This window comes from Neofelis nebulosa, chromosome 2 (assembly GCF_028018385.1).
Source record: "Neofelis nebulosa isolate mNeoNeb1 chromosome 2, mNeoNeb1.pri, whole genome shotgun sequence".
Classification (NCBI taxonomy): Eukaryota; Metazoa; Chordata; class Mammalia; order Carnivora; family Felidae; genus Neofelis; species Neofelis nebulosa.
In genome coordinates, this window is record NC_080783.1 from 20748684 (window position 1) to 20772290 (window position 23607).

General features: G+C 53.5%; 1 protein-coding gene across 1 annotated transcript; it reads left to right on the forward strand.

Annotated features, from left to right (window-relative positions):
• The first annotated feature begins 1439 nt into the window (after positions 1-1439).
• IGFBP5 (insulin like growth factor binding protein 5) lies at positions 1440-22748 on the forward strand. Its single transcript, XM_058705509.1, has 4 exons — positions 1440-2571; positions 15925-16154; positions 16750-16869; positions 17994-22748. The coding sequence occupies exons 1-4, from the start codon at positions 2238-2240 to the stop codon at positions 18123-18125; spliced, it is 816 nt and encodes a 271-aa protein (XP_058561492.1). The 5' UTR covers positions 1440-2237; the 3' UTR covers positions 18126-22748.
• Positions 22749-23607: the final 859 nt, after the last annotated feature.

The window sequence follows — 23607 nt, forward strand, 5'->3', positions numbered from 1 at the left end:
CAAACTTCATGAAATGCAGCCCCTTTTCCAAAGGAAAGTGAGAGCACTTGGAAAGAGCCGAAGGAAATGTAAAAGGGATGAGTCCAACCCAGGACCGTCCTCTCAGATGGGGCAGCAATGACTGGCTGTGCGTTTTTCTCTGATCTGGTTGCGAAGTCTGCAGCCCAGCCGTGTCAATTTCAGAAGCAAAGTTGAAATCGCCACCTTCCTTCTTGGAAGAATTTAGCTTTCTTTCATTTTACTAAGGAAGGAAGGGATCCAGTAGTGTCTGAATAGATTGCCTGAGGTTGCAGATAGAATAGTAATATTCCTGGTCAGGATATCTTCAGAGCAGGTCCCACGGCTGTCAGCTCACAGTCCTGAGATGTGCCTGTGCATGGCAGTTAACCTTATAACAAGGTGTTCCTCTGGTCCGTCCGTCACCCATCCCCTCCAGAGATGTGGCCCTATCCCATAGAAATGCCCCCTGTGAAAGAACGTGGAGGGAAAGTATCACTCCAATCTGCCTTCTTCCATCTGAAAACTCCACACCAGGACACATTAGATCACCAGCAAGATTTTCACACTTAGCATCTTCTGGAAAGTGCCAGTCTCTGTAACTCACTGCTCCCCACAATGCCGTTGTATGAATGTCCCTTCCTGCACGTACACACAGCACAGATACCCACAAGCATGTGTGCACGTGCATGCATACACACACACACACACACACACACACACACACACAGCTTCCCTGGGCCAACAATGGAGCTGAAGGAAAGTGGCCACCTCTTGATCATATGACCAAAGACAGTCAGTCTACCAGCAAGAGAAATGCTCTTAATTAAATCCCCTTGCCCAGACTTTAGGGGGGAAATCCAGTTTTTCTTTTCTTTTTCTTTCTTTTTCATTCAGCTCACTACCCTCTCAGCTGGCCATCCTACACTAACACTCCCCCATCAAACACACACTCAAACACACACACACACACACACACACACAGTAACTTAAACACTAGCAGACAGCCATTTCCCAAAGCCCGGGAAGAATTTCTTGGGCACTGTATATATCCACTTGGCTAATAAGAAAATGCTTCTCCAGGCAGCCGGAGCCTTGGCTAGTTGAGGGGTGGGAGGGAGGGGGAGACCCGGTTACTCTTCATTGTGTCCACCACCTCCTTGAATTCTCTCTTCCACTCGCCCCCCCCCACCTCCTCCCCCTGTAGGCAGCCCAGCCCTGTCCCCCATGCCCCTTTCTTACATTCCGGGGGGAGGAGGGCACTGTTCCGGGAGCTCAGGGGAGCCCCCGTGTGTCTAGAAGGCCTCTCCCCACCCCCACCCCGTGTGAGTTTGTACTGCAAAGCTCCTTGGCACCCTCGCCTGGGTTGGGTGTTGGGGAGCTCAAATAGCAGCTACAAACTGGCTGGCAGCCAGGGGCCGTCTATTTAAAAGCGCCTGCTCCACCGGAGCCCGTAGTCTCTTTGGAAACTTCTGCCGGGGGAAAGAGCTAGGAAAGAGCTGCAAATCGGTGTAGGGTTTTTTCTCCTTTTTTGCTCCTTTTAATTCCCCCCTCCTCCGTTTGCACCCTTCTCCGAGCTTCACGCGGAACCTGCGAATTTCGAAGAGGTGGTGGCAGAGTGGGAGCAAAGAGGTGTTAGGGTTTGGGATTGGGGGCTTTTTTTCTTTTAATTTCTTGATTTCAACATTTTCCCCCCACCCTCGCGGCCACAGCCGCCGCCTCTTACCTGTTCCGCGGCAGCCGCGCGCCGCAGGCAGCTGAAGGGTAGAGAGGAGCAGGGTATACTTCAGATTTTAAACAAAATTTTTGAAGGCAGACCCATTTTTCTCCCCCACCCTCACCCCCTTCTCCTCCACAGCCTCCGAGCGCATTATTCCGGTGGTTGTTTGGGGGTGAACAATTTTTGGCTTTTTCCTCCCTGTAATTCTGACCGGGTCCCGCCGAGCGCGGGGGGGTGTTGTTTCTCCGGCCTCCACTCCCTCCGCGTGCACCTGGCGCAGCTCTTCTCCCCCCAACCTGTTGCAAGTCCTTTAATCCTTGCATTTGGGACTTGATCGTGGGCGCCTCAGCCCTCCATCTCTCCCTACATTTTGCAATTGTCTGGGGGAGGGCACCTGCTCTACCTGCCAGGAAAAAAAAAATTTGTTTTTTTAATTTCTCCGGGCGCCCCCCTGGCCCCTTTCTCCCTACACTCTCGCTCTCGTGCCCCGCCCCAAGGTAAAGGGGAAGACACGGAGAAGATGGTGCTCACCGCGGTCCTCCTGCTGCTGGCCTCCTGTGCGGGGCTGGCCCAGGGCCTGGGCTCCTTCGTACACTGCGAGCCCTGCGACGAGAAAGCCCTCTCCATGTGCCCCCCCAGCCCCCTGGGCTGCGAGCTGGTCAAAGAGCCGGGCTGCGGTTGCTGCACTACTTGCGCCCTGGCCGAGGGGCAGTCGTGCGGCGTCTACACTGAGCGCTGCGCCCAGGGGCTGCGCTGCCTCCCCCGGCAGGACGAGGAGAAGCCGCTGCACGCCCTGCTGCACGGCCGCGGGGTTTGCCTCAACGAAAAGAGCTACCGCGAGCAAGCCAAGATCGGTGAGCGCGCTCGGTGTGCCAGTCAGTTACACGGCGCACGGCCGGGGGACACGGGACAAGCTGGCCCCGCGCGCTTGGCCCAGCAAGTGGCTTAGAGCCGGGGTGCAGCCGGGGAGGAGGGTGGGGAGGGTCCGGGCACCTCGGAATTGGAGCCTGGCCGATCCAGCTACCCCAGGCTGCTTTCTAGCCGAGCTTCTCTCGCGGTTTTCGCTCCTTCTCCTCGCCCCTACCCCCACCCTTCTCACCCTCCCCCTTCTTCCCGAATACTGACTCTGAGCTGCTGTTCAGTCTCCCGGTCCAAACCGCCGGGTACTCAATCTCCAATCTGAGAGGGTGCATGTTACATTATCGATTCCCTCCTCCATCCCCCACCCCCACCCAATACGTTTTTTTCTGGACTTGATAAAGAAAATCTCTTTTGTTAAAATATTGCTTTGACTGGGGACCTGGAGAGAGAGGCGTTACGGGTCTGCTGTGGTAATTCCACCTTTGTGCCTCCCAGTCCCTGCCCTCCCCCCCCCCCCCCAGTCCGTCCTGACATTTGTATCCTCTACGCCTGCACACACTCGCGCGCACACACAACGCTCGCACGCTTGGAAGCTAACGCCTTTAGGGTGGGGGCTTTGATGCCCCTCCCACGTGCACACCATTGCTCTTGACTTGATTTGACTGTTTGTGGTAGATGGTGAAACATAGTACAATGCAAAATACCTTCTTTCCTCCTGGGAAAGGAAAAATTACAATAGCTCGCTCCGCGGCGGTGGGGGGGGGGGGGGGCGGCGGGGGGCGGGGAGGAACGGGTAAGGTTTAGGTTCCTGTGCTGAGTATTCGTCCCCGAATCTAATTCTTTTTTCCCCGCCCAAATTCCGATTTCACCTAGGAAGAAAGGTGGGTAGAGGGACAAGAAGGGATGGAAAACTCAGACATCACAACTTGCCCGCCAGTGCTAATCTCCCCACCACCACCACCACCTCAGTCTTTCAAATCGGATCGCAAGTGGGTGTGGTGTAAATGCAAGAGGGGCCCTGGAAACGCAGAATGCAAAATCAAGTGGGCGGAGACGGAAAAGCCGCGCTCAGGGAGCCTCCCCTCCGCCTCCAGTAGCCCCGCCCCCTTGTTGCCCCGCCCCCAAATTCTCTGTGTCTGGAGTCTAGGGTTTAAAAGGTTGACAGAGCTACTTGTTCAATCAGTTCAGTCAGAACAGTTCTGCCTCCTTATCCCCAGCCCCCACCACCAGACGGGGTTTCCGTTTGGACTTAGACCTGATTTTACATTTTTTTTAAAGTCCAGTGAATTGGACACAAAAATCTGGGTTCTGAAACATCAACCTGGTTATTCTCTCCAAAAGGGGTTAAGACTTCGCTAAATAATTTTTTTTTTTCTGTGTAATTTCTTACTGAGACCATGCCCTTCCCTCCTATCTCGTCCATTAGGGCACCCAACATGAGTTTTCCTAACTGCAAACTACAGACATTATCATACAGGAAAGGAGTCCGCTCCTGAGAAGCGGCAGGAGAACTTTCCCGGGTTCTTCCTGGATCCCCGCAAACTTTGCAGGTTTCGCCTGTCGCCCGCGGCTGCCCCTCCACTTTGCGAGAGGCTGTCGTTCCCCGGATTGCAGCCTGCAAAAAGGAACAGAGGGCAACACGCAGGCCCCGGAGGCCCTAGAGGCCCGTTTGTGAAGTTATTTTTATTAGGAGCCACTTTCCAAGGCGGTCCTGGCCGCCTTCATCTTGGGGGATGTGGATTTGGAAAATCTTAGCACGGGGGAAGAAAAGGTATGAATCGATTTCCTGGCTTGGAAGCCAGCGCTCTGGGTAAAAATCCGGTCACATCGAAAGTATGCAAGGTATCACTCAGCCGCATTCTGGACCCGCTTTTATTTGCCCAACCGTGTGGTTGGTGTGATGCGGTTGGTGTGAAAGTTGTGCGCGCAGGGCGCGCGCACACGCGCGCGCAATTGCTGGAAGAGCAAATTGGCTCATCAGCCAACTTTCCAGTTCAACGTAATACGCGCGCGCGCGCGCACACACACACACACACACACACACACACACACACACACTGGCTTTTGTCCCAAGCAAGATGCCCTTTAGAATTCTCTGCAGCCCATTCCTCAACCCCCACCCAAAAGGTGCCTCTCGGCGAACACGTAGCACCCTCCACGCCCCACCCTAGACTTTGCGACTCCACCCCGCCTTCGGCAGGTGCCTGACCCACCTCAGTTTCCGAACGGCTACAGGAGCTGACCCCCTTCCTTCCGGAAGATAGTACGCTAGTGGGCGCTCCTGGCTAGCGCCTTTCAACTCGAAAATCGCTGAGTGGGTCCCCCAAAAGTTGGAGACAGGGCAGAGATTCATAAAAAGAGGGAAAAGAACAGAGAGCGGGAGGAGAGTGTCGGCTCCTTTGGCCAAAAATCTTGTTCCCCAACACCCCACCGCCATGTCCCCCTCCCAAAATCAGCAATGAGAACTTGGATTTGCCTCTCCCTCCTGCGGTTGCCATACAGATATAGATTATGCGCGCACACACATACACACACACCCATAAATCAAAAGATACATGCGCATGTAAAGAAAGATACAGATATAGATACATATATATTTTTTTTCACCAAAAGAAAAAGTGCATCTCTAGAATCCGAAATGGAGAGCTGAGGAGAGCGAGGTGGCAGGCAGCCAAAGCTGCTGGGAGGAAGAGCCGAGAGGGCGGGCGGGCGGAGACTGGTGTTTTGCTGGGCGCGTTGCTGGGCAACCGGAGAGCCGAGTCCGCCCGCGAACTGGGTGCTGGGAGCGCGCCGGGCCCTACATTTTATTTTGGCCAGTTCTGGGGCAAAGATAGATACAGAAACAGAGGGCAGTGTGTGTGAAGGCTGGAGGCAGGCGGGAGACGAGCTATTTATTGAGCCAGGCTCAATAAATATCGGTGAGCTGGGTCGAGTCAAGGAAGCACCGGGCTTTTGCTTGGGCATTGTTTGGAGAAGGAGCCCTGTGGCTTTCTGGGAGGGAGGGCAGCCCACATATTTGCCCGGGTCTGGGAGATCTTTCTTGAGCCTGTGGGACATTAAGCTTGGGATACAGGGAGAAATGGGTTTTGAGTTTCAGTTCTGTCATTGAGAAATAAGAGAGGACAGAAAGTATGCTCTGGGAAAGAAAAAATAAAATTACCTAAATAAAAATAAATTCGACCTTTGCTGCTTTGAGGGGTTTGGCCTCCATCACCCTGGCTTCCACTCCAAACCTGGTCCGAATGCCATGTTGAAATCAAGTTCCAGAGTTAGGTTTATTGGCCAAATTTGTGTCTGGGTTGAACAAGATCATGGAAAACTGAAGGAGCCAGATTCCTTTCCCACCCGCATCCCCTCCCTTTGAAACAAGTCTTTGAGAGGCTGGCTGTGCCCTGAGCCAACCAAAATGGGAGTCAGGAAGACAGGAGATGGTGCTTTTAACTGGACTTTTCTTACCTCCCGCCACCTCTTTCTGCTGTGTCAGCTCACACTGGAAGAGTATGGACAGTTGGCCACTGTGAGAGCTCATTTTCTTTCCATATTTTTTTTTCTCTCTTCTTACCCCTCCTTCCCACTCCGCCCCCACCCCCAGCCCCTAGTTCCCGGCAATCCCTGAGGGCTTCCCTGAGGGCTCCAGTTTTAAGTCCACGCAGCTGCGAATTAGCCTGGGGCTTGGGTGGTTGGTTTTGAGCAGCAAGTGGGCTTAAAGCTGCAGAGGGAGGACCGGGCTGACCTAGGAGGCAGAGGTCACCTTGAGGGTTCCAGCAAAGGGCATGAGAGCAGGATTCCCAACCGAAGTCCAGGTCCCCTTAATGGGGGATGGGGGGAAGGGAGATGGGGGAGGTGGCTAGCACGGTAAAGAAGGTGATTTTTGTCTAAAGTTTTTGCTTTGTACCTGAGCAATGCCTTTGCAACCTTGGGCTATTTAATGTGTAAGAACATAGAACTTGAGAAAAGGGATCTGCACACTCCGAGCCCACTGCATCCAGAAACTGGAAGAATGCCATAAACAGAGCAGGTACCAGTGAGGGACCAACACGGGGTACAAGTGAAGAGGGCGGGAGAATGGACTCGGTGAGAGACGAGGAGGCAGTTCAGAGGGGTTTTGTTAGGGTTTTTGTTTTGCGTTTTGCAGTTGGTCTAAAAGTTGCAGTCCCCAGAGACCATCCTTAAATTGCCATCTGGATATGTTTTCCAAAACAATAAGATTTGTTACCTATTTGCAAAAACAAATAAGCAAATCTACAAGGAAGCCAGTTCTAAGCTTCTCCTCCCCACTGCCCCGTATACAGAGGTTCCTCCACTTTTGTTTCCTGTTCCATTTCTTTTCATGATTTCTGTTATGATGTCCTTTTTTTTTTCTTTTCTTTTTTGTTTAATATAAATCCAGAGAGACAAAGTGGCTCTTCCTGTCTGGCCACTCGGCTTAGCTCGGTCCTAGTGTGCCCCCAGGAATTGTCTGGGTATTGGCCAAAGAGTGCTGATGCTGGAAGGAACCCACAGATCCCAGCAATCAAAGCAATGGTTTTACAGATGAGACGCTGAGGCTGAAGGTGTTGAGTCACTTGCCCAAAATTAGGCGCGGAGTTGGCAGCAGAGTCGGGTGGATAGAACTCAGTCTTACAGTCCTGTTGATTCTATACTCCATTCTGCCATTCCGGGCTCTTCACTAGTCCCTGGGGCCTGGCCCAAGCTGCAGCGAGGCTGTGGCAAGTACAGCCCAATGGTGGGGGGTGTGAAGGTGAATGGAGGGCTCAGAACTTGGGGGTGCTCTGTTTTATGGGAAGTGAAGTAGCCCCAAAGCAGAGAATGCAACACCCCTTTTATTTGCAATCCCACTCGGTCGCATTCCTTTCTCTACCTGGTCTTGGGAACAAAGCTGGCTTAGGCCAGTGGTTTGGTGAGGGACAGGCAGGGGCAAGGAGAGTGGAAAGGGGCAGTGCTGAGCCCAGACTTCGGATCCTCATTTCCTGAACTGCAGGGCGCTCTCCGGGCGCAGGAAGCCAGGAAGGCAGGCCCTCGCTTCCCCTTGGCTGTGCCTTGGCCCACAGGGTCCAAGGAGAATGTGGCCAGAAGCAGCCGGCTTCCTGTGGCCACCAGCCTCCGCCAGCACAGGCCTTTTGTGGAGTCAGGCAAGCAGGATGGGGAGACCAGAGCTGGCAAGCTCTGCGGGGCAGGATGGGAGGAGGGAGAGAAAACCACAAGCCACAAGAGTTGATAAGGAGGAGAACAAGTCACCAGATTTTGAGTGTATACAAGTATGTCAGACGATCTTTCCCAATGAGAAGAGAGAGAGAGAGAGAGGCCTCCTGATTACAGCTGGGGGCCTCAGATTGATCTGAGGAGTTGCCAAAGGCCATGCTAATACATTCTGGAGCTGTGGCATCCTGTCCCATGTCTCTTGGGGGATTGATTCTTGAGGACCAGACAGATAAGTTAAAGCCCTCTTCCCGGTAGGTTACACCTGCCAGGTGTGCCTACAAATAGGTTACCTCATTTTCCATCCCTCAACCTCAACCATCAGATGTGGGCCTTCCCTTGCTAAATCCTGAAGCTGAATTTGCACTCAAAACCTGGGCTCCTTTGACCTTTGCTGGTTTGCAACGATGTCTTGCAACGATGCTCCAGTTATCCCAAACCGTTCAGATTGTTCCATCCCAGCTGAACTGAGCGTATATGCTCCACAGTCTCTTTGTCACCCACTGAAGATGACTGTCCTTCCAGACCCTTTAGGACAACACTGGCCAATTGAAATATAATACAAGCCACCCATGTCAGTTCAAATTTTCTACTAACCACATTTTTTAAAAAGGCAAAAGAAATGGGCGAAATTAATTTTAACCATATATTTTAATTCAGTATATCCAAAATATTATCATTTCAACATACACCCAAACAGTTATAATGAGGGATTTTATGTTCCTTCTTTCACATTAAATCTTTGAAATCTGAGGTGCAGTTGACATCTACAGCCCATCTCAGTTGGGACACTACATTTTCACTGGAAATACTTGATCTGTAGTTTTAAGTTTCATAAAAGCTACAGTTGAAAAACTGGATTCACATACCTGAGTTGTTCCAAACATGCTCAAAAATTGTCCAATAACGAGTATTCGTTTGTAAAGTTAAATTAATGTAGGGGTAGGGGCGCCTGGGTGACTCAGTCGGTTAGGCGTCTGACTTCAGCTCAGGTCATGATCTCACGGCTTGTGAGTTCGAGCCCCATATTGGACTCGGTGCTGACAGCTCGGAGCCTGGAGCCTGCTTCGGATTCTGTGTCTCCCTCTCTCTCTGCCCCTCCCCTGCTCACGCTATGTCTCTTGCTCTCAAAAACAAAAATTAAAAAAAAATTTTAATTTAATTTAAATGAAATACATTCTTGAATTCAGCCCCACTAGCCACATTTCAACCTTCAGTAGCCACATGTGGCTAGCGGCCCTGTAACTGGACAGCGTAGAGGCCACCACAAGCCCCTCCCCAACCTGAGGAAGGAAATAACGTCCCTACTCTCCTCCGGCATCCAAGGAGTCCAAAAGGAAGAGTCTTGAGTCTGGATTGCCAGACACAACAGGACTCTTCTCTGACCCCTAACCACTCTATTCTTAGGGGGACCAGAGAGAATTCTCGCTGTCTGTTTGCTCCCTGCCACCCCCTTCTGGCCATCCAGGACCATTTTGAGGGAATGTGGCTGCCTAATTGTAAGGTTCTGAATGGACTGTGATGAGTCATGAGTGGAAGTGTAGCCAGGTCAGAGAAATGGCCAAGTGTCTCCTCCCCGCCTCCCCCCTTTTCCATTCAGAGGCTGCTTTCCACCTGGCCCCTCCTCTCCCTTCTGGTTTGGGATGTCTGTAGGGAACAGACATTTCTACTGAGCATGCTCCACCTTCACCACTCCAGAGAAACCTGGCAAGAGATCCTGACGTTGTGCGTAAGTGTGTATTTCTTCTTTTTTTTTTTTTTAATTTTTTTAAATCTTTATTTGTTTTTGAGAGAGAGACAGAGCGTGAGCAGGGGAGGAGCAGAGAGAGGGGGAGACACAGAATCCGAAGCAGGCTCCAGGCCCCGAGCTGTCAGCACAGAGCCCGACGCGGGGCTCAAACTCATGAACCATGAGATCGTGACCTGAGCTGAAGTTGGACGCTCAACTAACTGAGCCACCCAGGCGCCCCAAGGCTCAGTGTGCATAAGTGTGTGTTTCTTATATGTAAAGTTACTGCCAGCTGCCTTCCAGGGATCAAGAAATGTGTACCAGAGCTGCAGCCCTGAATCCTCCTTGGGCCCTAGGGGAAGTAAAATGAGGGGCGTTTTTTCTTTACCTCTGATCCCAGGACGGTGGAAGGTGTGTGAGGGAGACCTTGGCCTTTCATTCTGGGGAGTGTTACCAACTTGACACCAGCCACATCTGTGCCATCTAGGCAACCTCGGTGCAATTAGGATTTGCCATTAGGAATTAGGGATGCAATTAGACAAGGGGAAACTTCTGGAGGGAGTTCTCGAGGTAGGGACTGGTTCCCCTTACTTGGGCTTGGTGATCAGACTTTCTGGCAGTCTGACTCTTGTTCTGACTGCTTACCCGCTATGCTAGATGCTGTCTTTATTTCTCTGCTTAAGAGAGAGATGTCACATATCCCTGTTGACCAACTTGGCCATTGGCTTAGAGCACCTGAGTACTTTAGTTTTCCTGGCCTGAAATGGGGCAGGGGCTGTCAAGGAGCTCAGCAGGGTAAGCCTAATGGCCTCCCTGTCTATTCACAGATTCTCTGAACCTGCTCCCCGCCTCTGTCAGTCACCCCAGGTCAAAGTTCCCCTCCAGTGTCTTCTGCAACTGTCCCTTAGGATGACGGTTGTTTGGGTTTGTTTTCCTCTTGAAAAGACAGTGCTTTTGTCCTTCTCAGACCATAATTCAGGTTAAAAAGAGCCCAGAACATGCACGTCTGTTGCTGACCACAGAGGAAAAGAAAACTGTCTTCCAGGAGAGACTAGGGCCAGGCAGACACGAGCCAGGGATGGAATGGGTAGGAGGAGGGACACTGCAATTCCCCAAGAAGGTTCAGCAGCCTCTCCCTACCGCCCTGTCCCCTTTCTGTTTACGCAAGGGCATGCGCACACAGTGTGATTGATTCATATGGCATCCACAGCTGGGAAACGGTCAGACTTCAGGAGACTGAAACGTGTCTCACGGTTTTTTAAACAGTGAGCCGCCAATCCGTCATTTCCCCGTAAGCCTCCTGTCCTCGAAAAAAGCAGGAGGATGCAGGTTGGCTGCGAAACAGGGCAAGGTTGGGAGGCGGCTCAAAGCATCTAGCCACACCCAGGCACGGGTCAGTGCCCTCAGACCAGCTGTCCAGTAGAACTGTCTGCGATGATGAAAATGCTCTATACGTGCACTGTCCAACACAGTAGCCATTCACCGCTGTGGCCACTGAGTCCTTGAAACGTGGATAGAGTGACTGAGGAGCTGAATTCATGATTTGATTTAATATTTATCCATTTAAGTAGCCACATGTGGCTAGTGAGTACTGTATTGGAGAGCACAACCTTAGATCAAAGAAGCCCAGTAAATCCAGGGATCCCTCCTTGTTCCCGTTCCTCTAAGACTAATTCCTTGGCTTTCTGGCTCCCTCTGCAGCAGCTTCAATGCTTAAAGGCAGGGGCCTGAGTGATGTGACCTCTCAAGGCATCCAAGGAACCCTAACATGCCTGAGTTTATGTTACAGAAACGCTTCTAGACCCACTTCTCTTTAACTCTTGGGGAAATCTGTGTCTGTCTCTATTTAAACATTATATACTGGTTACCATATAATCGAGAGAAAAAGATAAATGACAAAGCTGTGTGCTTAAGAAATGTACTGCTTAAATTCCACAGAAGGAGTTAGAATGAGGGCCAGAGGAAACCCAGCTCCCCTTTTCATTCCTTGTAGAGATTCTGGGCAAACCCATCTTGTCTCCTGGCTAGAAAAAGAGACTCTCCCTTCCCCAGGTCCAGGTGGCCTGGCAAAGCCCTACATTCTTCCGGAGCTGTGAATTCCGAATACGCCTCGGTTTCCTCAATTTCCGCAAGCAAAGTCGCAATATCAGGGCCACCCCGTTTTCTCTTAAGGTCGATTATGAGGTTAAGATAGATTGGGAAACTACCACCGGCCCAGGAGCAGGGAGTTAATGATGCCAGGGCAGGACTAGGAGCCCCAGGATGGAGGATTAGATTGCAGGGAGCAGCGGGTCCCCGACACCTCCGTCACGGGGCTGGGGAGAAGGATGGAATCAGAATGCACCTACTGGTGCACCATCCGGCCCCTGCGAGAGAGCAGAGGCAGCCGGAGGTTGGATGTGGACAGCACGGTGGCATTTGGGTAGGAAGCCTGCATCGTATGCTCCGCTGTGAGTAGACCTGCCCACCCTAGGGTGCCTCCGAGTGTATAGCAGCTGGGCCTACAGCCAGACACCCTCTGTGACTGCTGGGCCGTGGAAATGGCACAGCCCTCCAGGAGGTGTTCCTGTCGGTGCAGGAACGGCCGTGTTGTGTCCCTGGATGCTGGGGCAATGCTCTGAACCGGGAGCGCCTTATGAACGGAAAAGGAACGGAGTTGGCCACCCTGACCTGGCAGGGGCTGGGGCCATCAGGGAGCTGGTTGGAATGACTGAGCTTGGAAGGCAGACCAGACTCAGAACCCACCTGAAAGGCAACCATCAGGATGACGGGGTAGCCCTCACTCCCTCAGTCGTTGGGTGAGATTGCGGGATCAAAGGGCCCTGCCTCCACCATCCCGTGGAGGAGCAAACAATAACCGAACATGCCGCTTTTCCATCTGCTGCAGAATCCTTTCAAAATGACATCCAGAGATGGGAAGGGAGGCCCTGGGCATGTCTCGCTTCCACCCCAGATCACTTGTCAGCTGCAGATTCGAGAAGCAACACGGGCTTATGCACAGGTCGGCCTTGTCCGTCCCCCCCTCCCCAACAAGCCTCCCACTCTCCCACTGTGTCCACGCGTGGGTTTTTTTTTTCCAGTTCCTCACTGGCCATCCCCACGACTCCTCAAATGCATGCTGCAGACACACAGAGAGAAGGAGAGGACTTGGGTAGCTGTCACAGAAGTAGAGGAGGAAAGCACCCAAATCCCAGATTTTAAAATTGCTTGCAATCCTTGGAAGCACTGGAAACAGGTTGTGTGGCCGTCAGTCTCCTCCGCCATCTACTGGCCATGCGAGGGTATTGACCTGTTTTTGGACCAGCTTCCAGAACCCCCTGCCCCTTGAAGTTCCCTTGCCTTTCAGGGGCCCGGGCAACTCACCAGGAAGTCTTCCCCTAAATCCCCTCTGCAGCTTTGGTCCATATCCTCTGGATGAAAAAGTGCAGGAGCAGCCAGCTACCTGTGCCTGCCTGTCTCACCCAAAACTTAAACCCTTCCCAAATTGAAAGCCTGTTTATGGCTTGGCCGGGAAGCAGCTGAGTAGGGCTAGCCGGCTCTGCCATTCCAGCTCCGGCCTTACTTTCCAGCTTTTTAATCTTCGTAGCTCTGCGCTGGCTTGGTGCCACGTTTCCACTGTCTCTGGAGACTGCAGGTGACCACAAGACCCTGATTAGTATCTTTGATACTCGACTGTCCTGCTGCCTAAGAGGTCCCGTGGGGTTAAGTGGCACCAAAAACCAGGAGGCACATCAAAACTTAAAGTTCAGAAGCAGCCAAAGAGCCTGTGCGCTGGGGAGGGTGTGCCCTCAGGAACCCCGCCTTGGTGAGCCCGGGGAAGGAGAGAGGGCTTGCAGGAGTGTTTTGAGTTCCTCAGAGAACTTACAGGGATCTGCATCATTTTCCGATATCAACATGTGCCTAGCCCCGAGGCCGTATTTGAACACCTTCAGAGAAAGGACTAAGGTGAAGGAAAATTTGCTCCCGAGTTTATGGAACCACTGCTAACAGCCCCGTCCTCCTGCCAGGAAGAGTGAGTCCAAGGTAAGGGTGGCCCATAGCACTTCCTAGAAAAAGTCCTAAGAGGCGAAGAGTCTTGAGAAAAGCTGTCGATATATGGAGTGCTGTGAGCCAACATGCTGCCAGGCCCACAAGGCAGAGAGAGGAGCTCCGTGAGAGGTGACACGAGATCTGGAGGATGGCAACCTCTGACCAAAGGGACGGAGGGGCCCCTGCAAAACAGATGGCCAGAGGAGGATGGGTGGTGCTCCCGTCCCAGATGTCTTCAGGAAGTAGAAAGAGCACCCTGAGACAACGTGGATGTACTTGTTCCTGCTTGGACACAGGGACGTGGACCCGGGGGTCTATTGGAAGGGTTCCAGGAGCTGGTACAGCCAGCCCCTGGAGGTGAGCAGCTTCCTGGGGTCTCTCCCATGAAAGAGGTGACTCCTGGAGCCCGGCCCGGCAGGTGCCCCTGAGGACAAGTTGCTGGCCCTGCAGCCCAGGCTGGAGCAGTTTCTGAAGGAGACACTCAGCCCTCTGCCAGGTGCTGGTCGGCATCTGGCCCACCCACCCCCCACCCTCCCTCACTTCACGTGGTTATCATCTCGATTAGGGAAAGGGTGTGGCCATGCACCCCAGAACGCCCCCAACCTTTCAGTGGCAACCATCTCTTGTCCTCTCTCCTACCTCAGCTGTCAACTGCTTGTTAAAAGTCCGAATGCTTGGTGATGCCCAGAGAGATTGAGTGAAGTGTCTCAGATCACCCAGCAAGATGGGCTCAGCAACCCTCTGTGCCACGGTTGGCTTTTCCTTTCCACGCATCTCTCCCCAAGACCTGAGCCTCGGGTTTGGGACTAAGTTACTAGATAACAGAGCCCTAGCCTTTCAATTTGTACAGAGTCCCCCCCTCCACCCCAAGCCGGCTCTGCTCCTCCCTGTGCCGCACCCCATTCTAACTTGTCCTGCAACCAAGAAAAGTTGGTTGGCTCCAAACCCCACTCCTTAGCCATCCTCCATCTGCCAGGCACATCACCATGCCAGTTAGTCATCACAGCAGGTTTGCTTGACTCCACTGAGTCAAGCCGAGGTGGGAAGAGGGAGGGAAAGACCAAAAGTGGGGGATGGGGACCTGGCACTGAGTTTTCTGCTCAGAGAAAGCCCGCCTGATGCTCCGCCATTTGCTCTCTTCCTGTCCTCTTCCTCTCCGGTGACTGCTTCCCTGCCTATGGATAAATACCCAAATCAGCTAACCCCCACCCAAAACACTGCAAACCTGTGGAGGCTTCTTCGGGGCGGGGAACTTCCCTGCCAGGGCCTTAAAGACCGGATACCTATTCACTTAAGTTTGACAAATCCCAAGCCAAGAGACAAACAGGTGCCCAGGTGCTTCCTGCCACCTGCCATCCTGACCGGGTTAGGCCGGGTCCCCAAACGCCTTCCTTACCCCACACCTGGAACTCCCCCTGGGAAGAGGGCCTCTGCCCGGGGGACACAAAACAGTGTCTTCCCACCAAGGTTCTCCTTCCCAGTGCATCCCTTCATCCGCACCTCCTTGGAGTCCTCTCCCTCCATTTCCCATCCCGATGCCTTGTCCTCATGGCTCCTGGGGAGCCCAGTGACGGTGGAGTGGGCAGGGGACCGGATCTTCCCTCTCCTCATTTGAGTCAGTCGGGGTCACTCCAGAGCCCTGTCTTCTCTTTCTAAAATTTGAAAAGAAAAGAGGTGTTGTAGACGGGGCCTCCCTGCCCCCACCCGCCCCACCTTGTACCTGGTCTTGCTCTGGGCATCCTGGCCACCCCCTGACCGACTGGGAAGAGCGGCTCTGTGCCGAGGCTGGTGGGGTCAAAGAGCTGAGAGGAGACGTGGGGACCCAGAGAAGGGTGCCTAGGAGAGAGGAATGTACTGGAAGTCTGTGGAGGGAGAAAAGGCTAGGGGTAGAATTAACAGATCAACAAATAAATGAACAAAGTCCTGCTTCTTTAAAGGTCATAAGTCAGCTAAGTATAGACTGTCACCAAGTCTCTCCTATATATAACCGCTCCAGCCCCAGCCAGCTGTCAGCCTCTCTTGGCCTGGAGCTGAGTTATGTTCCAGCCTCCCAGGGCCCGGAGCACAGAGCCAGCTCAAGGGTTCCAGGTCCCCCCACCCCGCCACCAGCACTGCTCCCCTCCAAGCCCCACACGTCTGGCTCTCTCAGATCTCCTCCTCTTCGTGATCGTCCCCACCACCACCCTGCCAGCCTAGATCCCGAGGACCGTCCTACTCCCATCCCGGTTGCCCAAGTCACAATCCATCCCAGCTCCAACAGTCCTGGAGGCACAAAGACCCCACATAGGATAGACTTGGCCTTTCCTGTCCATGCTGGGCTGTCACCTATTTTCCCCCAACAGCCTGCATCTCACCCCTGAGGCTGATCCTCTGCCTCCTTCTCCTGCAGAGAGAGACTCCCGTGAGCACGAGGAACCAACCACCTCCGAGATGGCTGAGGAGACCTACTCGCCCAAGATCTTCCGGCCCAAGCACACCCGCATCTCCGAGCTGAAGGCCGAGGCCGTGAAGAAGGACCGCAGAAAGAAGCTGACCCAGTCCAAGTTTGTGGGGGGCGCTGAGAACACTGCCCACCCCCGGGTCATCTCTGCACCTGAGATGAGACAGGAGTCCGAGCAGGTGAGTCTCGAGGATTCTCTCCTCATCTCCGTCGGCATCCGCACCTGGCCACCTCTGCCACTCCCCTGACTTTTGACCTTCCCCTGCTTCTAAATGAGCATCCGTGGGCAGCTGGTGCTTTGGCTGGGCCTAGCTGAGGGCCTACCGCTTAGATCAGCTTGGGATTCAGGAGGATTTTCAGAGCCTACGTTTATCAGGCCTCGGCGCTTGACCGAGGGACCCCGGGAGTAGAGGCGGTGCTCATTCAAGGAAGGTGCTGGGCTGCCACAGCAAACACACCGGGAGCTGCGACGTCACCTGGGCAGAGGCTGCACGTTCCCCTAGGGCATCTGCCGACGACCACCCCGGATGTAATCAGGGCAGAGCGGAAGAGCTGAGGGTGGGTGTTGTGGGAGGTAAGTGGGACCATGTGTCTTCCTGTCTAGTCACACGCAGGCTCCTCCCAGAGGAGGAAAGATCTTAGGTAGCAAGTAATTGGAGCGACAGTCTCGACAGACCCATCAGCCCCCGTGCCCTCGGCCACGCGCTCTGCGTATACAGGTGGTTTCTCCATTTGGGTGCCGCAGTGTCCCTCACCCCTGCTGTCCTCACACAGGGCCCCTGCCGCAGACACATGGAAGCTTCCCTGCAGGAGCTCAAAGGTAGCCCACGCATGGTGCCCCGCGCCGTCTACCTGCCCAATTGTGACCGCAAAGGATTCTACAAGAGGAAGCAGGTACGCCACCCGCCCCGCCCCTGCTCCCAGGTTCAGAGGGCTCCTGAAATGGCACTTGCCAGAAATTTTTTTTACCTCTGAATGCTTAAGATTTCCGTCATTAACAATAGTGTTTCCTGAGCCTCCGGTCTCCGTGCAGGTACCCCGGTCGTCGGGCTCCCCGTTCCCTCCTGTGCTATGATCTACTTAGGTTTTAATGATCCACCTTGTTTCCATGAATCCATTGAAAAAGGAAGCTTTATATCACTATGTCATATCGCACGTTGTACCTACTATTTTCTGACAACCCCACACACAGAAATACATACATCCGCAGATGATGACTTCAAAACCTATTTTCAGCAGGTACCCACCCCCCCCGCCCCCCGAGATCATTTACATCCCATTCGCAGCCAGCCTGCCCTTTGGGCAACACGGAATATTGAGCCTATTCAAGTGGTACCCATTACCTCAGGCCGGTGGTTCTCACACTTCCTGGGAAGTGGCTTATTAAAACACCAATTGCTGGCCAGAGTTTTCCGGGATGGAACTCTGGGAATTTCGCATTTCTAACACGTTCCCTCCCAGGTGACACTGATGGTCCACAAGGGTCGGGGGTCAAGAGCCAGGTGGCCTTGGGTCAATTCTTGGCTCTCCCACTTACGAGCTGTGTCCCCCTTACCTAGTCATTTAATGTCTCTGCCTCCAGCTTCTTATGCAAAATGATGACTGCACCCATTGTCCTTACGCAGTTATGAGGGATAATGGACTCTTCTTTGTAAAACCCTTAGAACAGTACCTTGTATGTAGTAAGTGTTCAGCAGTGTCTGCTACATGATGAAGCTGTGCCAGTGATGCCCGGTACCATCACCACCACTGCCTTCGTCATCATGTAGCCGCCTGGAGAACACCGCGGCGGAGGACCCTGAACGGGTGATATAAAAAGAGCTTGTAAGAGCTAATCAAGGGCCGACTGTCTAAGTTAGCATCTTCCGTGGGGCCATCCCCGTGCAGGGGGTTTACTGGAACCCCATGGCTGAGGTCGGGGTTGAGAATCTGTCTGGGGGCAGGGAAGACAAGGGCCAGACAGGAGCAGAGCCTCCGGGAACAGCCACCCTCACTGCCTGTCACTCTCCCCACCCCAGTGCAAGCCTTCCCGCGGCCGCAAACGTGGCATCTGCTGGTGCGTGGACAAGTACGGGATGAAGCTGCCAGGCATGGAGTATGTCGATGGGGACTTTCAGTGCCACACCTTCGACAGCAGCAACGTTGAGTGATGCGTCCCCTCCCCATCCTTCCCTCGCCCCGTCCCACCCCCAGCCCCGACTCAAGCCAGCACCTCCCTCCACCCCAGGACGCCACTCATTTCATCTCATTTAAGGGAAAAAAAAATACATATATCTATCTATTTGAGGAAACTGAGGACCTCGGAATCTCTAGCAAGGTCTCAACTTTCAAACCGGCAACAGTGGAGATGCAAAAAGCTAAGGAGACCCCCCCCTTTTGAAAATGGTTTTCTTTTTGAAGCAAGTTGAATGGACAGGGAGGGGAAGGGAGGAGGAACATGAGAGAGAAAGGAATAAAGTGCACGTGTAGAAGAGAGGGGGAGACAAACCGAGTTTCGAAAAAGGAAAGAAGAATGTGGGCAGGAAGGAAAGATCACCGGGACCATGGCTGGATCCACCTGTCGTGTCCAGCCCTGGCCTGAGTTGGGAGACGTTTGGGCACTAGAAGGTATGGCCCAAGGTGTGGCATTTGATGACACCCTTGGGGGTTTTCCCGACTGGATTGGATACAGGGGGAGAAAGGAAAAGACAGAAGGGGTCAGTGCCTCTCCTGGATCTGTCTCCACCTCCAGCCAGCGAGCTGCATGGCTCCCACCCACCCCTCCTCCCCTCTCACCCGGCAGAGGGTTCTCCCTCCCCAAAACTTCTAAAAACTAAAATGCATTCCATTCTTCTCCAAACAGAGCAAATGAATAACCGAGTGTCATTAGAGAGATAGATTTTTCCTAAGCAAATACATAAAGATTGTGTGTACGTCTTTCACTCCTCGTGCAGACGTTTAGAACCCAGTACACACGCCCAGAGTGGACAGACTTGCCCTTCCAGGGTGACTAGATCATGCCAACACGCACGGTGATTTCAGCCCCTCATTGCACTCAATTCACCATTAGCACGGCCTCTGTGGGGGAGGATAGGCTGAAAACAATGTGGCCTCGTATTTATCTACGAGGCTCCATGTAGTGATCTATAAGGCATATAAATCTATTTTCTTTCTTTTTTTTCTTCTTTCCTTTCTTTCAAAGGTTTGCATTAACTTTTCAAAGGAGTTCCTCTGGGGGCACTGAGGAACTTCCTCATTTGGGGAAAAACCAGGAAAACCCAAATTCTTCTAACACAACCCTTAACTCTGGTTTGGCCAGCCTCCCTCGAGGGGCAAACGCAACCTTGGGCAGGCCACGGTGTTGGATTTTTTCACGATTCCCCGTACGCATGTGTGTGTCCATAGGTACCACCGAGCCAGGTAGATGAGGGCTCTTAATGGTGCATTGCCCCTGCGTGCACCGTCCCCCCCTCCCCCCCCCCCCCCCCCAGCATATCCTTTAGACCCTCCAGAAGTAACCGGCTCTGGGCCCTGCACCAGTCGCGCACACCAGCTCCAAGTTGGACCCCCTGGTCTTGCCCAGCCTTTTCATTTCATCCGGGCAGAGCCTGCATTTTGAAAGCCTCTCTGGGCCTTCACGCTGGCAGAGCAGGAGAGAGACTGAAGTGAGAGGTGGCAGCAGGGGTGATGGAAGTGAACCGGTTTAAATACAGGGAAACAGTAAAAGTGATTGCATTGCGCAGACCCACGTAGAGGGCATATGGAGGGACGGGGGCTGGAGGGACGGGGGTAGAAGGCAGGGGGACTGCCCTGTTTTAGCTTTGGAGCAAAGCAACAGAAAGGAGGACAGAGCCAAGAGAAGCCTCCCTGGCTCCCCACCCCCCTACACCCTTTGGGATTCGAGAGGAAAGAAAGAGGAAGATGGGGGCACAGTTTCTCAGAGAGAAATGAGCTTAATCCAGGCCTGAGGGCCAGTAAGGTGGGCAACTTTAGGCAAGTTCTAGACCCTCGCTGCTGGACAGGAGCAAGGATCGGCAGAGACTGGCTGTGCTTTTGAAGGGACAAGACCATGCGCTCAGGTGGCTACCTTCAACCCGCAAGGAGGGACTGAGGCCAGAGTCTTTCGAGCTCTCCACCCACACGGGCCGGTGCAGGCTTTGTCCTCGGTGTGGAGGATGGACGAGAGGCCAGGACGACCAGGAAATGGATGCTCCAAGGGTGCTGTCATTTGGCAGCCAGATTTTGAACCAGGAAAATTCCCATTCCTGCTGACTTCCTCCACGGATTGGCAGCCGTGGGCTGTCCTCTGAGGCTCGAGAAGACCTGCCAGGAAAGGGCAGGAAACTGACAAAGGAGACCCCTTCTTGCCATGAACACAGCTCTCTCCACTCTCTCCCAATGGCGTGGCACCATGGAGGCCGCCCCAACACCGAACTTGGGGCAGTGAAGAGGGACAGCAGAGAAGCAGATAGATTTCAGCTGGTGGGAAACTTGTAGCTATGGAACTCGGGGAGGGGGGGGTCTCCTGCCCCCCCCCCAACTGGACAGTTGGCTGGGACAGGAAAGATGGTCGATTGTCATAGGACAGAGGGCCCTATGGGGATGGCAGCCATGAGGACTCACTTGACCTGCTGCGTCCGTGCGCCCCATCTCTCTGCACAACTGTCCCCAAACCCCCGACTCACGTTTCTGTGTCTTAGGCCAGTATTGTAAACCTTTCCCACCTCACTCTTCTGTCTGCCCTTTCTTTCTGTGGATCTTGAGCAGTCTTCTAACTGGGATCTGCCAAGTGGATACTGGGGTGCCGTTGCCCCTAAGAAAAGACTGAGCCAGGGATTGCATACCCCTTCCCACACCCCTCCCAAGACCTGGACCTGGTTCCTGAGAGGGGCCCCCTCTTTTCCCCCTGCTGTTTACTGGACTCTGAACGGGCGTCTGCCCCTGATCTCGGCTCTTTGCTGTCGGCCACGAGGTGGGGGAGGATGGTCTGGTTTAACTCCACCAGCGCCTTCGGGTTTCTGCCGTTCAGGCCGCCTCACCCAAATCTGTGAGGCCACTGCTTTTGCAGAGGGTGACTCTGGTCAGCTGGCCACTCCCCGGAGGATGCTGGACCTTCGTGACGGATGAGAGTGACCTCCCAGGATGAGAGGGAGGCCTGGCCTGCAAAGGCAGTCATCGAGGAAGATGTCCCCATCGAGGAGCATGCCCGGGGCAGGGCAGGAGGAGAGGCAGGTGGGCAACGCAACGCCACCAGCTGGGATCCTGAGCAGGAATCTTCTTGACTCCAGGCTGCCTGACGGCTGCTGTTTATCCACCTAGAGGCCTTAGGCTCCGGGTTTTCTGTGGCCTCAAGACTCAGTGTTGCCCCCGCCCCACTCACCCACCCAACAGCGGGCCTCTTCCCATCCGCCTCTGACTCATGCCTCACTCTAGCAGCGAGAGGATATCCGTCATTTCCACTGGTTCCCGCTGACTGAGGGAGGCCTCGCCAGGACTGAGCCTCCTTCCCCCAGAGCTTCCCCACCCACCTGAGCAAAGCAGGGCATCTGGGACGGAAGAGACTCGAAAGTTTCTCAGACAGCCAGGCCTGGACAGGCAGGCCTGGAGACATTCAACTCCCCACAGGGGAGGACGGGAGGCCCAGGAGGCCGTGGGGTCTACCTCTTGTCTCCTCACCCATTTCCCACCCACCCCCACCCCCCGCCCTGCTGTCACCACCTCATTGGTCTCCATGGTAACCGCAGGGTCAGCCTCCCCTGGGGGAAGGGGGCCTGACCTCTGCTCTCCCACCACCCAGCCTGGTGGCAGCCACACGGCTACCCCACTCAACTGCCAAGCCCCCCCACCAAGGTGGCCCACGGCTGCCCCTCTCCCTCTGCTCGGCCCCCCGAGAGGGCTGCCGTGCCCGTGGAACTCTAGAGGGGAGTGGGCCACGGAGAAGCAATCCTTGGGCTCAAAGAGGACATTTTCGGCTTCTGAGAGAAAGGAGGCTGGGTTTAGAGAAGTGGTGGCACGAGGGGACGGGGACCTGCCAGCCGGCCACCTGGGTGTTGTACTGTCTTTATTTTTAAAACCACTAAGTGCAAGACTTATTTTTGCACTTTTCTCCACTTTTTTTTTCCTCCTAGGTTTTTGTTTCTTTTTTTAAACATACTTTCTTGGTTTTCTAATGGAGTATATAGGTTAGCCATTTTCACAGACTCTGGCCCCCTCTCCAATGGGGGGAGGGAAGGTGGGGAGCACCGGCCACCTGTGCCATCCCCCCCCGACTCCCTGGTCCCCGGCCACCAGCCTGAGTCCCCAATCTCCCACCACCACCACCACCACCGCATAGTAGCCCACATGGATAGACAGTTGTCAGACAAGATTCCTTCAGATTCCGAGTTGCCTACCGGTTTTTTTTTCTTCTTTTAAGACAGCAATAACCACAGCACATATTACTGTAGCTCTTTGTAGTTTTACGTACGTACATACCATAACTCTCTCTCTCCCCTTGTTTTGTTTTCAACTTTTTTTTTTTTAAATAAATGCTCATAATCTTTACTGGTGAAAAGGATGAAAAAATAAATCGGCAAATAAAACCAGGCTGAGGGGCTCGCCTCCTGTTTAAGCATTTTGTACCTGAGGAAATAAAACAAACAAAAACAAAAACAAAAAGCCAGAGGATCTCACGTTTTATTAAAAAAGTGAAGATTGCTGTATACTATTTATTCAACTTATAATTTATGTTACTCCTTGATCTTTGTCTTTTGTCATGACAAAGCATTTATTTAATAAAGTTATGCATTCAGTTAGCCTGCGTCAGCGTCCTCCGAGGGCCCAGGGAGGCAGGTGAAGGGTGAGAGGCACACAGGGGTCCCCTCAGGCCACATTCCAGAGGGCAAGGAGAAAGGGCCAGGCAGAGGAAAGGCTGACGGGCCTGCTCCCTCCACAGAGGAGCCCCCAGACCCAGCCTCCCATCCAAACCTGAGCGCCCCCTTCTCCATCCGTTCAAAACATTCCAGTGAGTTAACGGACACAGCGTGCTTAGAGCAATTAGGCAATGTGCGCTCAGCTACTGTTTTTACCGTTATTATCATCATTTAATCTCAGCCCCTGCTATTACGTAAAGTGGCCTTAATCTACCCTTTAGCAAATGACGGGTCCCTTTTCCTTGGAGAGGATTTTCAGGAAGGCATTTCTAGAATGTTCCTCAGTCGCTGATTCTGGTGCCTCGTATAAACTCTTAACTCCTGGGAACCTCTGGCCAACGTGAATCCTACCTCCCACTCCTGCCCAGCCCCCAGCTGTCTCCGCCCAGTGAAGAAGAAAGCCATAAAATGGCTAATGACTCAGATTTTAACCTTACAGCCATTGAAAGAGCACAATTCCTACATTGCCCCACTATCTGTCTTTCCTTCCTCCTGGGTCCCTTCTTCCTAATGTCCATGCCCTCCCTTCACGTGTGGGGTGCACAGGAGTTCACTGCCCTTCGTGCATCCCACTGACGGCACCCGATGGCTGCCCAGTCCTCGGGCACAGCACATAGACAGAGTTGGTGGCATCCCCACTCTGCCCAGCCCAAACCCCGGTACCTCCGCCCCATCCGAGTCATGTGGCCGATGGAGTGATTAGGAGCATCCTGCCTGGTGAAGAGGTTGGCCTGTCACTGGC

Bases quoted from the DNA above. Each gene is read 5' to 3' on its own strand.
- IGFBP5 (XM_058705509.1), top strand. From the start codon at position 2,238: ATGGTGCTCACCGCGGTCCTCCTGCTGCTGGCCTCCTGTGCGGGGCTG. The intron at 16,155-16,749 runs GTGAGTCTCGAG...GTCCTCACACAG, and splicing joins TGAGACAGGAGTCCGAGCAG to GGCCCCTGCCGCAGACACAT. The intron at 16,870-17,993 runs GTACGCCACCCG...TCCCCACCCCAG, and splicing joins GATTCTACAAGAGGAAGCAG to TGCAAGCCTTCCCGCGGCCG.